The 18490-nt window shown below is 42.2% G+C and overlaps 1 protein-coding gene across 4 annotated transcripts in view; it reads right to left on the bottom strand.

The window, feature by feature from the left end:
• Positions 1 to 18490, bottom strand: part of ACTR3B (actin related protein 3B) — an 80394-nt gene that overhangs the window by 9392 nt on the left and 52512 nt on the right. For 3 of the 4 annotated variants that reach the window (XM_012786241.2, XM_012786238.2, XM_076006751.1), the window contains 4 exons: positions 18343 to 18450; positions 14654 to 14797; positions 11379 to 11552; positions 9584 to 9676 (listed from right to left, as the gene is read on the bottom strand). In XM_012786241.2, the coding sequence (XP_012641695.1) occupies positions 9584 to 9676; positions 11379 to 11552; positions 14654 to 14797; positions 18343 to 18450 (519 nt within the window). The remainder of the gene's footprint in view (positions 1 to 9583; positions 9677 to 11378; positions 11553 to 14653; positions 14798 to 18342; positions 18451 to 18490) is intronic. The other variant, XM_076006750.1, reaches the window with a different exon arrangement.

Below are 18490 nucleotides of genomic sequence, written 5' to 3'. Positions count from 1 at the left end.
CGGCGGCTCACATATACTCTCCCGCAGCCCTGTGTAATCCGGCCCCACATACATCTCAGGCTTCGAGCTTACCAACCCTGTGTTCAAACGTTAGGTCCAGGGATGCTCAGTTCCTTTCAGGTCCACAGGTACCCTACACTCTCCCTGCACCCCAGCCCTGAAAACAGACCATCTCCACTGCCCTTCTCCCCCGGCACGCTGCATTTCTTGCTCTGACCAGGCCACAACGGCCTTCAGGGCTCAGATCTAAGTTGTCCCACTAGGGACACATACAGCTGTTTAAACTGGCATCAATTAAAATTAAATAAAATTTTAAATGCCCTTCCTCAGTTGCACTAGTCAGGCCTCAATACACACGCGGCTGGGGGTGACACAGAGGCAGATACCCCATCAGGGCAGAACACCAGGTGGGAGACCGCTGACCCCAGAACCCCTGTCACACATTAGCTCCTCGGCACCTACTGGGAGGCCTGGCACTGTGTTGTCAAAGCAACGGGACATCGGCAGCCACTCCTCCATCACTCTCTCACTGCAACAGGCTTCTTAAATTTCTTCTCAACCAGGCAAGTTGACTCCAGTTGTTAATATCAGTCTTCCCTTCCCAGTGAGACAAAATCCTTGCCATTTTGGGATGGATTAGTAGGGGAGGGAGTATCAATTAAAAGTTAAGGGGGGTATGAGTGTGGCATTGGGCTGAACGAGCAGAGCTCTGGAGCCTTCTCTGCCCACTATCCTGCCCAAACCAAGCAGCTACCATTTTATCTGCTCACATGTTAGACTTCAGGATTTCAACTGAATAAAAGACCTATTTGAAAAAGGATGGAAAAAACCAATGATATGTCTCTTTTCTGATTTTTCTCTCTCAATTATTAAAGATATTTGAACTCATTCAACATTAAGAATAAAAACTATATATAACTTATTTACCTTGTATTATTCTTCTCTGATTTAAAATGCATTAACATAATTATAAGATATATACCCAGTTCAAGCAATTTGTTACAGAAAAATCAATCCTTGTACCACATCAAGATGTACTCACATCTGCTTCACAAACATAGTGAATAGGAAAATTTTTTTTTATTTTTTTTTTTTTGAGAGAGAGTCCCACGCTGTTGCCTGGGCTAGAGTGCCGTGGCGTCAGCCTACCTCACAGCAACCTCAACCTCCTAGGCTCAAGCAATCTTTCTGCCTCAGCCTCCTGAGTAGCTGGGACTACAGGCATGCGCCACCATGCCAGGCTAATTTTTTCTATGTATTTTTAGTTGGCCAATTAATTTCTTTCCATTTTTTGTAAAGACTGGGGTCTCACTCTTGTTCAGACAGGTTTCAAACTCCTGACCTTGTGCAATCCGCCCGACTCGGCCTCCCAGGGTGCTAGGATTACAGGCGTGAGCCACCACACCAGACCAGTGAATAGAAATTTTTAACAACTCCCAACCCACTGCCAAGGCAGGTGTAAAGATATTTCCTTCTGGCCCCACCTTCTCTCCTGGACTGGTTTTCCACTACCTCCCACACCTCAGGCTCTGGCCAGAATGTCTCCAACGCCCCTGCTCTCCCCTCTGTGCTCGCTTTCCTCCCTCCCACCCCCACTCCTAGGGCCAAGCTCACATGGCAGCTTCTCACAGCCTGTCCTGATCCCCTCTAATTAAGTGCAATCTGCCCCTTCTTTCAATTACCATAATTTGCATGATTCACTTTAATGACATTTAGCTTGTAGTGGTTCCCATTAGAGTTATTTCGCTATTTTTAGCTGTTTTATATAAGCTCTTGAAGACAAGAACCATATCTCATACATACTTAAATCCTCTAATTTAACAACAATAGTGTCTTGTACCTAGTAGGCACTCAAGATACCTCATGAATAGCACTGAGAAAGAGAGAGACATCCAGTTACATTAAAAAGCAACTCAAGGCCGGGCGCTGTGGCTCACGCCTGTAATCCTAGCTCTTGGGAGGCCGAGGCGGGCGGATTGCTCAAGGTCAGGAGTTCGAAACCAGCCTGAGCAAGAGCGAGACCCCATCTCTACTATAAATAGAAAGAAATTAATTGGCCAACTGATATATATATAAAAAATTAGCCGGGCATAGTGGCGCATGCCTGTAGTCCCAGCTACTCGGGAGGCTGAGGCAGAAGGATCACTGGAGCCCAGGAGTTTGAGGTTGCTGTGAGCTAGGCTGACGCCACGGCACTCACTCTAGCCTGGACAACAAAGCGAGACTCTGTCTCAAAAAAAAAAAAAAAGCAACTCAAATTGGCTTCCCCCTCAAGTAAAGCACGCAAGTCACCAAACATCGGCTAATCTGAGAGAGACCCAGTTGCTTACAGTGGTTCTCCACATAGCTGCACATTACAGTGCAGCTCTTCTAACTCCAGGTGCCCAGGCTGTGCCCAGCCCAAGCCCAGTGACACCAGCATGTGCAGGTGGGTGAAGCCCATGGGCAGCGAGGCTGAGGCTTGTCCCTGCACACCTGTCATTCTTGGAGGCTGACCAAAGACAGCAGGTGTGTAAATACCCTCTTATCTACAAGTCAGACTGAAATAAAATTTAGGCAGCTGATGACTCCTTTCATCTAAAAAAACCATTTTGCTATTTTAAGGATTCTAAATTTTTTGTCAAACTCATAGAAGCAGAGAGTAGAATGGTGGTTACCAGGCTCTGGGAGTTGAGCAGACGCTGATCAACGGGTACAGACTTGTAGTTAGAAGATAAACAGTTCTGGAGACCTGATATATAATAACATGCTGACTACAATTAACAGTAGTGTATCATGAAAATTTGTAAAGAATGCAGATCTTAAGTATTCTCACCACACACATAAAAAAGTTAACTATGTGAGGTGGTGGATGTGTTCATTAGCTTGATTATGGGAATTATTCCACAATGTGTATGTATATCAAATCATCATGTTTTATACCTTAAATATATACAACTTCTACTTGTTGATTATACCTCAATAAAGCTGGGGGAAAAAAGATTCTAAGTTTTCAAAGCCCTCTTTTATTCTCACCTTCTACTGTCTTCATGTTCTCTTCATGTCTGTTTGGCTCAGAAACATGTTAAAGCAATGACCAGGAGGGTCTCAGATGTTTCTGTAGAGCCTAAGCACCTCCTACTTGCTCCATCTCAATAAATCCCACTAAGGTCCCCATGACTGTGCATCCAGAAGATGTAAAAAGCCTCCACTCATCACTAAGCCTGGGCAACAAGTGAGACTCTGTCTCAAAAAAAAAAAAGCCTCCACTCGACTGGTCTAGACGAGTGCCTTGAGGAGCAGGCGTGGCAGAGGGAGAGAGACAATCGCAGCCAAACAAAAGAAAAAAAACTTCAGAGCACCAAGGAGCGTGCTCAAACTCCTTCCCACTGGGTCTACGTGGATCCACTCTGGTTATAAGGCCACCACAGCTGCCCGCACAGGGCCGTGGAACTAGAGTGGCAGTGCACAGGTAGCAGAGTTCAGGAAGCGGCATCTCATTCCTGGAGAGAGGGCATCTCGACTGTCCACGTAACCCATCAGGGGTCAGCAGATGTGTTATTTCCCCTTTTTAATCATGAGTTTCTCTGGGCCTGGACCCTGTTTTCTTTTTTTTTTTTTTTTTTTTTTTTTTTGAGACAGAGTCTCGCTTTGTTGTCCAGGCTAGAATGAGTGCCGTGGCGTCAGCCTGGCTCACAGCAACCTCAAACTCCTGGGCTCAAGCCATCCTTCTGCCTCAGCCTCCCGAGTAGCTGGGACTACAGGCTTGTGCCACCATGCCCAGCTAATTTTTTATATATATATCAGTTGGTCAATTGATTTCTTTCTATTTATAGTAGAGACAGGGTCTCGCTCTTGCTCAGGCTGGTTTTGAACTCCTGACCTTGAGCAATCCGCCCGCCTCGGCCTCCCAGAGAGCTAGGATTACAGGCGTGAGCCACCGCGCCCGGCCCTGGACCCTGTTTTCTACTTCTTTCACGGCCACTGGCAAGAACAGGCCCAGCAGGTAGGAAGCAACATCAGTAATAGAGAAGGGACAACGAAGTAACAATGAGACCAAAGAGGAAAGATGCACTCCCTGAAGCCGCTGAAATGCTTGGCTATCTAGAGAAAGACGGCTGCATGTTCTACAGAAGTAGTCATAGTGTGTTTTCTAACCAGAAGAGTGTCTCAAAATTATTTTTTAAAAACCCACAAACCTAAATATCTATGCATTTACTAACACAGAAGTGGAAGCAGAAGGATGCTTCTAGGACAAGCTCCCTTCCATGCCGAGGAGGAGGAGGAGTCAGAAGAGGGGAGGCCAGAACGCAGGCGCGCCCTGAGCAGAGACGACCCTGACAGTGCAGCCTCACGGCTCCAAGATGCTGCTTCCAAAAGGACTCTTCTTCCATGCCACACAGTGCGAGTCCATCAGGGAGAAGGGCTGACAGCTTCCGGAAACCGAGTCAGCACAAGCACTGGCCCAACAGTGTGTGACCAGAGCCCACCAATAACTCCTTCATGGTGGTTCCTACATGCAGACTGACTTGCTGAAAAACTAACACAGGACACACCTTTGCATACACAGCCTGATGAAAGTTAGTAAATCATTATCACAGAATGATCTGGAAAGTATGAAAATGAGGCTTTCACAAGTAATTACTCAAACATCTACAACAGACTGCCTGTTTTTGTAAATAAAGTTTTATAGGAACCCAGCTTCTCCTAGTCACTCACATACTGTCTTTGGCTGCTTTGGCAGAATCGAGCAAACGCAACACAGACCATATGGGCTGCAAAGCCAAAACGATTTACCATCTGGCCCTTTACAGAAAAAGTTGGCCAACTCCTGTCCAGACAGTACCATGGGGGGAAGAAAGCACTGTAACAACTGTTACCTGGCAGGCTAGCACACATAAAAACAAGCATTTTTAAACCTCAATATTAAACTTCAATTTACTCATCAAGCCCCTTGCTTTGGGAAGAAGTCCCTTTCTTGGTGGCTGTGGGAGAGGCAGAGGTGACCACCAAACATTCCATCACCCTTCCCACCTTCCAGCGCCTGGGGTGAGGCTGGACACACCACGTGACCAGTGATGGCCCAGGGGAGGAGAGTTGAAGTGACCTGCCAGCTGCCTCCTCCCCTGCACGGAGAACAATGTGGTGCTATACGACAAAAGGAGCAGCCAGAGATGTGACAGAACCCTGGCCAACCATAATGGACACATACATGAGCAAAAAAATAAACCTTTGCCACTCAACACTGAGATTTCAGGGTTAACTTTCCCATAGCATGCTCTGGTCTCCTCTGCCTGTACCTGAGGAAGGCGGCAGAAGGAACAGTCTCCTTTGTCTCCCCTTCCCCTACAGGGTACAGAGCCTGCGTGACAATGGAGAAAACCACAGGCAGCTCCACCCTGTTCATCCTCCCACCTCTCACCCTGCTTGAATTCTAAATCACTTGCAAGGTGGCAGTAACACGCAAGGCCGCAGTCCCACACAAAACCACTAACACGGCTGATGGAGCACGAGAATTATTCAGCACAAACCTAACAGCCCAGGCCAAACTAAAACCCTCCCAAAAGCCACAGAAAAGAAACTGATTATCCTAATGGTGAAGTGGTCAGGGACAGAGTTTCCTTCTTTGAAGACTCATCTTCCCTACACATTTTACAAAATTTTTAGTGTGATAAGGTGAAAAATGCATGAGTTTTCAAAGAAGCGAAAACAGGCTCAAAATCCAACCCTGCCACTTGGCAACCACGTGGTCTTACCTAGCCCCTCACCCTCTACAGCGCAGGTTTCTGATCCGTAAAGAAGGAAAGTATCACCCTCAGCAGGTGGGCGTGAGGACTGAAAGGCACAGGTGATTAAGCGCCAAGCACACAGTCCCCGCACACAGAAGCCACACTGAACACAGAACAGCACTGCCCAGATGCGGCCTCTCAGGGTCTGCCTCAGTTTCACCTGTGAAATGGGAACAGAAACAGTCGCTACACACAGGGTCACTGTGAGCAAAATGCTAAATCCAGGTCTCGACACACAAATACTCAATAAATTGTAGGTTTTTTATTATAATTAATGAGTTTTTAAAAGTCTTTGATTAATGATTTCAATTAAAATCTGCTTAGATGGAAGAACCTCAAGGTTGTTTCTAGACAATGATAAAGAGGTACCTAGAGAACAATGAGCCACAAAAAATCAAATCTGAAATTTCCTACCACTTAAATTACATTTATAAGTTTAATCATTTTTTTCCTCTCTCTGTATAGAGTGGATAGAAACTGAGACTTTAAAAAAATGTATTAGGAAATGCAAATAATTGGGTCAAATACTCTTGTATTTATTTATTAAGCTACCTTTCATGATCCTCACCCAAACAGAATCCCTTCCAAGACCAAGTTTTCATTTTGGCTTCTTCATTCCATCGTCCTGACCCTATCTACTATGGATTCTGTCCTCACTTCCTTTAGCTAAATGATCCACAGGAAACTTCTGACCTACGAATCTATCAACGCCCAAGATAATTACTCTAATCACAAGAGAGTCAGTGGCCAACACCCCTTTACCACTTTTTAGTGTATATTCACTATAAGAATGACTCTGAAGGGACATTTTTACCAACTAGTATCTCACATCACCTAACGACACCAGGCAACACCAGTATCAGCTGTCTATGATATATCCTAACATGTTTGGAGAGGGTGACTAGGAGAAGAGCCCTAGAATCACGAGACAGGACAGTAGGCAGGGATTATCTATGTATACTTTTGAGGTGGCCACAGGACAGTCAACTGAAAATGTCTAGAAAGTAGATGGAAATTTGAGGCTGATCTCTAGAGAGTGGTGAGGGGGGAGACACACTCAGGATGAAGTAACCTTATCTTAGCCTCCTCTGCATTAGACATCCTCATTCCCAACACCCAAACTCATTTTTCTCTCCTCCTTTATAAGCTTGCCTCCCAACTTTCAATCCTTCTTCTAATTACTCTTTTTCAGGTTTAGATAACAAACCCTAGACAAAGACACAGCCTCATATGATGAACCACACCCCTACATGTATGTGACTCAATGTTCCTACCTTGGTTACATACTGTCCTTGTGTACTTGTCTTGTCTCACTAGTTTCTGAAGCTTCCTTGAGTTCAGCATTAGCACATTTAGCCCCGTGTTAATAATTTAATAATTCCAAGACTGAAAATGGTATCACAGTGAAATTACTAGTCAGACAGACAGAAAGGGCTCCCTACATGGGGGTGGGGGGTAGAGGCATGCAGACAAGAGGCCAATTCTTTCAAGTGACCTTGGACAAGTAGCAAAGACAGTCTTATCTTTTCTAAGCAATACAATCATTGTGTTGGTTTATTCCAAGGGTCCCCAAACTTTTTAAACAGGGGGCCAGTTTACTGTCCCTCAGACCATTGGAGACTACGCACTGTGGGCCCGGGACAAGTCGGCTGCTAAGCAGGACAGGAAGCCACAGCAAAAACACCCAGAGGGCCGGATAAATGTGCTATGTTTGAGGACGCCTGGTTTATTCAATCCTATCTTTTCAAATCTATGAGGTTAAGGAATTTGTCTTATGATAGGAAATAAAACAGGACCCCCAAAAAAAGATTTAAGACAAATTTGCTTCATTTCACCCAGATACCTCTAATTTTTGCCACCTTTTCCCATCTCTGGGGCTGTCTTCATCTGTTGAATAAGGGGCTCAATCTACACGATCTCCAAGGCCATTTCTACTGCAAAAATTGAGATAAGTGAACTAAACTGTCAAATGAGATAATTCTCACCCCATCATGAGCAATCTGTAACTGTTGGCATAGTTTCATTTCCCTAATGATGAAATTAAGATCAAACAGCCAGGCAACAGTGGCTCATGCCTGTAATCCCAGGATTTGGGGAGGCCGAGGCAGGAGGATTGCTTGAGGCCAGGAGTTCAAGACCAGCCTAGCTAACACAGTGAGACCCCTATCTCTACAAAAAATAAGAAATATTAGCCAGGCATGGTGATGTACATCTATAGTCCCTGCTACTCAGGAGGTTTAGGCAGGAGTATCCCATGAGCCCAGGAATTTGAGGCTACAGTGAGCTATGATTGCACTACTGCATTCCAGCCTGGGTGACAGAGTAAGATCCTGTCTCAAAAAACAAAAAAAAATTAAGACTAAAGAGAGTACATCTGTTGCTTACCTTCACTGAGGAGAAGACACGGCTAATATTAAGTGGCATTTAAGAAGGGGAAAGGGGAAGACACTGTTTCACTTAAATTTCATACTGCAGCCTGTCTTTAGTTTCCCTTCTTGGTACTTTTAATTAGAGGAGAGAGGTTTAATTAAAGATAGTCAACAAATAAAAATAAAATTATAATTTGTTTTCAATCAATTTGTCTAAACTGAAAAATATTTTCTAATTATAAAACTAATATTTGTTAACTATAAAACTTCAAACAATTTATTTTTTTTAATTTCTTTCTTTTTCTTTTTAGACACAGGGTCTTGCTCTTTTGTCCAGGCAAGAGTACAGTGACCCAGTCACAGCTCATTGTAACCTGGGTCTTAAACTCCTGGTCTCAAGCAATCCTCCTGCCTCAGCCTCCCAAAGTGCTGGGATTACAGGTATGGGTTGCTGCACATGACCCTCAGACAATTTTAAACACAAAATTGAGAAAATAAAAGTTATCCATCATCCTATCCCCAAAGATATTTTATTTACTTTAAGAGTTTAGTATATGTTATTCAAAAAATATGCAAATTATTTTTATATAGAATGAAATATATTATATGTAAACATTTTACAAGTTGCTTTTTTCACTTCACAATATGTACTATAGATATCTTTTCATTTGAATTTACATTGATTTACCTTGTTCTTTTTAAAGGCTATATAGTATTCCACCATACAGATGTTTATTGAGTCTTCTTCGTTGAGCCTGATTCCTCTTTAAAATTTAGCTACCTAAGTTTGAATAAGGTAAGATAAAGTCATGAGGCTGAGAGCTGACAGCACAACTCCCTCAAACAAAGGCTAATCAAAGATGAAGGAAAACAAACTAATCATCACTATCTGCTCTCAGTATTTGGCTATAAGCAGTATTTCTTTTTATTCAGTAGTTACATGGACCAGATTTTTCTCATTCCAAGTTTCAAAATTCCAAGCGATCAAAGAATTTTGAGATTAAAATTACATGTCCATATTATATTTGATTATTCCATTTAGGCTCTAAATTCCTATCTGACAGCAAACACCGTATCGACACTGAGCCTAAGTATGCATGAAACAAGACCAATAGAATTCACAGAAAGCTTGAGGGGCATCACTTTTATCTTTCAATCAATACACATGGTAAAACTGTCCAACTTAAAATATAGCTTGCTAAATAAGAATAAAAGATATTTACAATATTTAAATTAAAAACTTCTAGTTAAATGAGTCATATTTCCAAACATTTAAGTCATCACCTCTCCCAGTAAAATATTTTACTATTATACCACCTTCAACAAATCTTATGGGACAGGAAGTGAAATAGGAATGTCTGCATATTGATATTAATAACCTATTCTAAGAATTATGGGCCTTTAATTTTGGAATGAATCAAAGTACCTTACCCAAGCAGCTTATACCTTATACAGCGGACGACGCACATCGATGGGACAATTCTGTATTACTTCATCAACAACATCTGAGATAGACTCCATAAAATCCGGGTTGGCAAACTGAATTGTATATAAATATAAAAGAAACATTACACATTTCTCTCAAATAGAACAAAACAAAAACTCTCTTTAAAAAGTAACTTTAACAAATACATGATTTACTATAACTTACACTTTACATTGGAATGAAGAATGTATCAATTGAATCCTACGTGACTAAGTGCGCAGGGAGTGGTGAGGACATATTTCTCAAGAGGTGAAAAGCATGAGGTTTATTTTTTTTTAATTAATTTATTTATTTTTATTTATTTATTTTTTTTGAGACAGAGTCTCACTCTGTTGCCCTGGCTAGAGTGCCATGGCATCAGCCTATCTCACAGCAACCTCAAACTCCTGGGCTCAAGCGATCCTCCTGTCTCAGCCTCCCGAGTAGCTGGGACTACAGGCATGTGCCACCATGCCCGGCTAATTTTTTCTATATATATTAGTTGGCCAATTAATTTCTTTCTATTTTTAGTAGAGACAGGGTCTCACTCTTGCTCAGGCTGGTTTCAAACTCCTGACCTTGAGCAATCCTCCCGCCTCGGCCTCCCAGAGTGCTAGGACTACAGGTGTGAGCCACTGCGCCCAGCCAGCATGAGGTTTAATGAAGGAAAAATATCCAACAGTAACAAAGACAGACCAGCCCCACAACATGAATACACAGTGACTCATGCTAATGAGAGAAAGTAAAAAGCATGTGCACAATCTATGTAATGTGCAGTGAGAAACACACATATTTATCATTTGTGAATATTAAGAAAAAATTAGCCAGAGTATAAGTGGAAAAAAACATGTTCAATGAAAGATTAATTAAACCTGGTCTAGATGATGGGGAGAGGGGTGGTTTATTTGATGGTGGTGGCTTTAAAACAAAATAATCCACATGATGATATTATTGCCTAAACAGCCTTAATTTTAATTCCATAAGTTAAATAAGCTAGAGTATAAACAATTCAACTCAATTATAATACATTTGAAATATATTTTAAAAATCAAAGAAAGCTTTAATGCACAGTGATCTCAGAGGAAGAAGACTAGGTTTAACCTACCTACTTAGTATAAACTGAATTAGGCAGGAAAACATACCAAAACACACATAAAATGTATTATATGGAAACCTTAAAATGTTGCCTTTTAATTAGTGCTCTCTGCAAAAGTATTAATTCATTGTGACTACCAGTTAAAATGCTAACATTTGCAATTCATAAACCTATCTAAATAATAGCAATGCTGGCCTCACACAGAAGCTTCCCCTAACTTGCAGCAGGGAGCAGAGCAGGACCAACCACCCAGGATTGAAGCTGGGAATGAGGGAGGACAATCACAAAGGATGGAAAGGTTATATATCGCCCCACTTTTGTACAGAGGCAACCTATAGTCTTTGAGATTAACTTTATTATTAGCATATGCCCTGCCCCAACCCTTTGAGATTACTTTCAATTCTGTTATCTTCCATTGTTCCTAAAACCTCTTCCCAACCACTTGCGGTATATATATAATCCATCCCTATTAAAGCAGATAGCCAAGTCTATGGAGAGGAAACCGAACAATCAATCCAGCAGACAACCTGCACGGGCATCGTCCCAGTCCACAGAGATCACTGACAGGCGCCAATGTGCTCACTGGACCTTCACTGAGAACTTCTCTTTATGCACACTGGGTGGCAGCATCACTCCACATATGCACACACTTCAACACACTCAAAAAAGAAACCTCTTACCTCTGGGTGGAAGAATATTTCAGGTCCCAGGAACCTTTCATAACCAACATCTATAATGAACTTCTTCTGGTTGATCGCATTGATACCCGTATACTGTTTGATCCACTTCCGGGGATCCACGTCATACTTAGCAAACTCCTTGACTATATCAGGGCAAATGTAACAGTATTTCTCCTGCATACACACACAAAGATGTCGCCAGGCATTAACAACTGCGCAGTGTCTCTGCCCTCTGACACATAATCAGGAGCCCCATGCATTAAACACACCCCCAAAATCAATATACCCATTCCAGCATGCCAGTGAGGATGCACTATCGAGCCTCATAGTCTGTCTTCATATAAGACATGACTACACTTGGACTTTGGACAGGTAAGTATGCTTTCTCTGCAATTCAGCAACTGATCTCAGCTTTGGTCTATCAAATTTTGTTGCCATATTATCTGAAATAATGTCTATAGATGTCTATAAAGTAACAATATCTTGTCTCCATCTGGTCTTTCTTTGTTCCTCTCAGGTTCCAAATGTGGTGCCTGTCCTGTCAGCTTGCTATTGTCCACCTCTGGACCAGAAAGGTGCAGCTACGCTGTAGTCGCATCTATTGAATGCGGTACTGTCTACACACTAATGCCTTATCCCAATGGCTTCTCTGGGTAATAGCACAAGGTAAGCCAAGTATGATATCTGGACACTAAATGTCAGTGGTCATTATCAACCTGCTGGTCATTAACCTGGGGTGGAGTCTGATACCGCACTGTATTGTAAGTGTATAAAACTGGCTCCACTGGTTTGCCTAGAGACAGTATACCTTGATGAGGTACTCTAAGTCACTCAATAAACACATGTTTATTGTCTAGGCTCTTGGGATACACAAGTGAACGAAGCACACAGATCCCTGCCGAGATTATGCTCTAGCTGAGAGTCAGACAAGAAGCAACTATAATAAGCAAGTAAATAACATGGTATGTGATAAGGTAATAGGTACCATGGAAAAAGACAAAGCAAAAGCAGGTAGGAGGATTGGAGTTGCCAGTATGGTGCTGCTGCAAGAGAATTTGCTCATGGTTTCCACCCAGCACCAGCGAACAGCCTGTGCAAAGTGTTTCCTGAGTATCTGGTGATATTGACATTCTTGGGGATCTTTGTGTTGGTCATCTATCTTTAGAGCTACCCTCAGCAAAGCAGCAGGTGACACCTGGGTACCAGCTTCAGAGCTCAGCACGTGGCACGGAATCACGGCCCAGCTGGTGCTCACTACACATTCAGGAAGGAATGGCTCTCAAGGACTCCCAAGATGTTCTCGTGATGCTAAGTTCAAAGATTCTTAGAATTCCTGAAACATGTTCTAGTACAGTCTCATAGGTATCTTTGATGTACTCTAGCAGAATTCTAAGACTGATAGGCAAAAATGGCTACATAACCCTGTAACCACTGATGATTAAAGATGAGAGAATAGGGCAGTTCATACAACTTTAAATTTACCAAGACTAGAGACAAAAACATTCAGTTGTCCCCAGAGGCCTAGTCAACATCCTAGGGCATCTCAACTCACTTAACTAGCAGCATGAAATGCTTCTGTAAAAGTGGGTGCAGAGGAGCAGTGCTAATCTTAAGGTTCTGGATTCATGCCACGAGGGGGGCATGTGTACATTACACATGCCTGAGGCCTCCTCATGACTACAAGAGGTCACGGCAACAACATGAGACAGGGGAACTCTAAGTCACTCCTTCCAGGAACTCCTCCTTTAAAGAAAACTGAGGCAAGAACTAATAGGGCCACTCCATGCAACAGGGCCAGGGCAGCTGGTTTGGAGACCACAAAAGATGTCTCTTTCACTCCGACCTTCGCAGCCAAGTGACACACAGGCAGAACGTGAGTGTGCCCCTCAGACTTTGGGGTCAGAACTGGACCAGCCAGCCAGTGAGTAAAGCAAATGCCCAGCGTGAACCCCATCAATCGTGCCGCTCAGGAATCCTGACTGGAAAAGGGTAGACTTGGACTCACCAAAGGGACCCCTGGGCATTAGTAACAAGATATCTGATTCTGATTTACATTTTTAACAGATTTGGGGGAGCAAGCAAGCTTAGATCAAATATCCAAAATTGTCTTCCAGTGAAGAAGGGCAAAGGAGAAGGGAAAGTCTTGGGAAATATTTTAGTCTAAAATAACCAGTCTTATGACACCTCTGGAAACTGCCCCCCAGAGGGAAGGGACCAACTCTACCCGACTTCACCGTTTTGACACTGAGAGTTCCCATCCCTGGAACCTCTAGTGCCAGGTAAAGAAGGGCAGGTGGAATCCCACCTGCAGAGCCTACCCCATACCAATGCCTCCTGTCCTAAAAATACCTCTGTTTTTACCAAGTGTCATGCAAAACTTGGGAAACCTCTGTTGGTGCTTCCTTTCCTTCAGCTAGCCTCAGTTATGAGGTGCTCAGAAGGGAGGAAAGCAGTAAGGAGAAGGGAGTGTCAGCCTCAACCCCCCCCCCCCCGCTCTACACTCAAAAGCAGTGTGGTGTGAGCACATACTCAAGCCCACCTGCCATACACCATGCTTAAACTCTTCTCCATAAACAAAATCTTTTCCTCTTCAGCTATATAATTATCACTCTTAGATTACTAAGGATTTCTTGCATTTTGACTAAAATAAAAAAATTTTCCTGATTTTGCAACCTGAAAAGAAAAATTCCTTTAAATAGGGCATGTCAACTGCCAGGGACAGAGTAAACTAAACTGACGAATCATGACAAGTAGACATTTTAAATAAGAACCAATAAGCTGTCTGTCTTCTAACCTTATTGATTAAATTGTAAAATTTCCTGTAACTTTCCTGGCATAGTAACTGGAATCTAAAAAATATAGGTGAATTTTGTTTAATAATTTCAGATCCCAGAATGGCATTACTCTGCTGCTGTGGTTTGCCTCCTGATTATAAAGTGAAGCACAGAGGGAGAGGTGGTAGGAAGACTCGGTGAATTGACAGTTTCTATTAATCGGGCTCCAATTAAATGACGAACTGCATACACTGGTGCTCAACACTGGATATCAAGCTGCTCCCATCTACAGCTATAACCTCACTAGAGTGTCAACGTTTATAAGAGGTTAAGCTGTAAGTATTCAGCTCACTTAACTCAAGAGGTAAACAAATCAGGATCCAGGCTCACGGGAATAGGACAGGAAAGAAGGTATGAGCAGGATGATGGCACCAAGGGCAAACGTCCAGAATACCATTTCTCTTTCACCCCCAAACCGGCCAGTTACCCATCTGTTTTTACCTTAATGGCTTTTGCGGTCTCCAGTGACTGCTCAGGAGGGATTCCCACCTCCCTCTCCCTTAGCAGCTGTTGAATGAAATACGTAATATCTCTACCTGCAATCGGGATGTGTTTGATGCAGCTTCCAATTACATAACCTTCCGCCTAGGGAAGAAGAGGAGGCAGAACAGCCCGTGTAAGTAATTCCATAGTGAAGAGCAACCTGGACTCTCGCAGTTTCCTGCCTCATCCTCCCTGTCTGCCCCTTCATGGCTCTAACAAGCAACTGAGGCCGGGCGCGGTGGCTCACGCCTGTAATCCTAGCACTCTGGGAGGCCGAGGCGGGCGGAATGCTCGAGGTTGGGAGTTTGAAACCATCCTGAGCGAGACCCCGTCTCTACTAAAAATAGAAAGAAATTAATTGACCAACTAAAAATATATATACAAAAAATTAGCCAGGCATGGTGGTGCATGCCTGTAGTCCCAGCTACTTGGGAGGCTGAGGCAGGAGGATCGCTTGAGCCCAGGAGTTTGAGGTTGCTGTGAGCTAGGCTGACGCCAAGGCACTCACTCTAGCCAGGGCAACAAAAGTGAGACTCTGTCTCAAAAAAAACAAGCAACTGAATCCCCACTGTATGCAAGCTAAGTACTGGGAGGCGGCAGGGGGTCTTCTAAAGTGACTGCATATGCAATGCCATTAACATTTAAAATTCTAAATTATTCAAATAACCTCACACTCTCCAAAAGCAACCAAAATGATGTTTTCATTAGGAATGTGAAAAGAAAAACCACATAGGATAGTTCAATTCCAAAAAGTAATACCGCCTATGAAAACAGTAAATCCAGTAGTTTTTTTTTTCTCTAGCAAAAAGGAATGGGTTTTATCTGTAAGTTGTAAAGCCAACTATAAATCTGCTTATGTTTAAAAGTCAGCAATTTGGTTAAGTACACAGGACTTAGGTTCTAACAACCTGGATTCAAATCCTAATTATACATTTATTAGCTTAGTGACCGTGCACAAGTTTAACATGTTCCATTCTCGGCACCTTCATCCATAATATGGGGCAAATAATACCCCACAGGGATTTACAATACAGCTTAAATGAAATCTTGTCAGTCAAGCACATAGCACTGTTTTTGGCATGAACTAGGTACTTAATAAATTACCCATTTATTGTACTAAAATCTGTCTTTGTTAGAAATGATTCTTAACCACTACGTCATTTGAAGAACAGTGCTGATCAGGAATTTGGATTCTCTGACCCCGTTGCCTTCCTGAGCCAGTGAAGGCATGTCTGCAAGGTGCCAGGAAAGGAACTGATAATGACTTGTCATCTGAGGCCAAGCACCAGCAGGGCTGACGCCAGGAGTCCACATGCCCAAAGCAGCGATGGGCCCCGGGCTCCCTCATCAACCCTCCTGCAGGCACAAACTTGCCACAGGCCTACAGGCTTGGATGCACGTCCTGCAGATGGTCAGAGTGGACAACGCCTATCACAGTCTCATCAGATAAAGAGACGCGCTCAGGTTTCAGATTACAGCACATCCCAGTTTCTGTGCTACCACACCCAAGGGAGACAGAGGCAATGGAAGTAAAATGCTCACTTATTTTACAGATATATTCATTCCAATAATTACATGCACCAGATTTAGTCACCAGTTCAGTTACAAGGACAACTTACGAATTCCTCCTACGGTATTTTTCCTGATGTACCTAACTTCTAGAAGCAAAAGATTTGGCCTTTCTGTAGAATCCAAGTATTAGTATAATATTTTAAGATGGAGATAAAAGATTTGTGTAAATTATTAAAATAGTAAAGATGAACTTAAATCCATAAATACCAGCTTTCTAACACAAATTATTCACATTATATGCTTTGCATTACACATAACATTGTCTAAAATTAACTCAGTGTTAAATGAGTATCAGCTCATCACACCACTAAAAACATTAAACAAGCTACATGTCCAACAACAGGAAAATGAATAAATGAATTATGCTATGCCCACACAAAAGGCTATTGTATATTTATTAAATATTTGTTAAATAGTCTGTTAAGACTATTTAACTATAAGAGAAAAAATTAGGGTTAAATTAATATACAAAATATAACTCTAGGATTATACAATTAGAATCCAAAACCAGACATGGGATATTCCAGTTTTGTTTAAAATGTATACACGTGTGTGTGTATGTACAAAAGTTTATGTCTAAGAAAAAGAGCTTGGAAGGCTATACAAATAAAAGTATAATGTGGTTCTCCAGGTGAATTTATGGGTAACTTTATTTTCTTCTTCACATTTTTCTATTTTATCCAAATTTTCAAAAAATATATAATTTTTATAATTGGGGAAAAATCTGAACTAAGATACAGTTAAAAAATTTTAAAAACAACTCTCTCTGTGGACCTGAACACCATGTAAAATATGCTTTCTTTCCTTTTCCTAAATCGGATATATGAAATAGGCCAAGAACCAAAGGGCAGCAACCCCAGGAGCCCACAGCACCTTATCTCTGAGAAAGCCAGAGGCCTAAACTCTCAATAAGCATCACAATCAAGGGCACTAACTTCTCAGCAATCCACAAAAAGGAGCAATCTGAGACTGCTGGAAGAGGCTCCACCCCAGAGCACAGCACAGGGAGAGGCACCCCTCCCACACAAAGGGCACATTGACAGGGCACAAGGGGGCAGGGAATTTGGCTTGCTTTCTCCCTGACAGTAACCACATCAATCATTAAGCCTTTCCACTGCAGTAATTTCTGACCTTTAAGGAATTAAAAGCGTTAGTGTATCAGTATATCATTATCCTTCAACTTCTTGAAATAAAATGGTGACAAATGAATGGTTTTTCAAAATTCTAATTTGCATATTTTAAAAGTGTATGTATATATATATATATATATACACCCCTATATATGCAGAAAATATACTTGTAGCACACATAAATACCAGTCCCGGTGGCTGCTGAGGAGTGGACGTGGCAGGAGGAAGATGAGGAGGAGTCTAACTTTCCCCTGGACACCCCCTTCAGATGGTTCCAATTAATTTTCAAAAAATTAGTTTTAAATAATTCCTTTAAATAGTCCATTGGTCCAAAAGAAAAATACAGCGATCTTTTGAAACCTGAATTAGGCATCGTTTCTCTAATATTTTGAAAATTAAAACCAAAAAGTAATATTACAGAACCTTCTGCAATCAAAAATGTATGATCTCTCCTTCTTGGCTTTTAAATAAATTTAGAAAACAAGAAGCAATTTCTCTAAATCATGAGCCGATTAAAACCATCACATCTTTTCACAGAACACAGACACAATCCTTCAAATGGTCCTGCACTGCACCCACAAATCAGACACCCAGAATGACTTCTGCCTCCCGGCATTTCAGAATTACAAGCCAGGTAAGTGTTCCTGTTGATGTGACACCCACAGGAATCAAGTAGAGGCCCAGGAGTTCCCAAACAGCCACTGACATTCTGACTGCAGAAATTTGCCACTACGAATTTAAAATTGCCAAAGCCGTAAATACTGGTCATCTATTTTACTCTTTTTCATATGCCTGGGTTTTTAAACTTCTTGTTACATTTTCTAAGTACAGCTATCACTTAAAAAGTAGTATTTTAATTACAGGACATTCTTATAATTTTTTCTTTACCTCAAATCAGGTGTTAAATATAATAATATAGTTAAAAACATTCACTATTCTGCTTACCACTGGGATAACATGGGTAACTCCATCGCCACTGTCAATGACTATCCCTGTCAACGTCCGTTCGCCAACTTGTCGGGATGTCCACGATGCTGCTAAGGCCAGCACTGCCTGGAGAAAAGATATGTGAACCACTTGCACACTGGGAGCA

The sequence above is a fragment of the Microcebus murinus genome, chromosome 9, assembly GCF_040939455.1.
Source record: "Microcebus murinus isolate Inina chromosome 9, M.murinus_Inina_mat1.0, whole genome shotgun sequence".
NCBI classification, from domain to species: Eukaryota; Metazoa; Chordata; class Mammalia; order Primates; family Cheirogaleidae; genus Microcebus; species Microcebus murinus.
The sequence above is the reverse complement of the archived record's forward strand: the minus strand, read 5'-3'. Positions and strand labels throughout refer to the sequence as shown.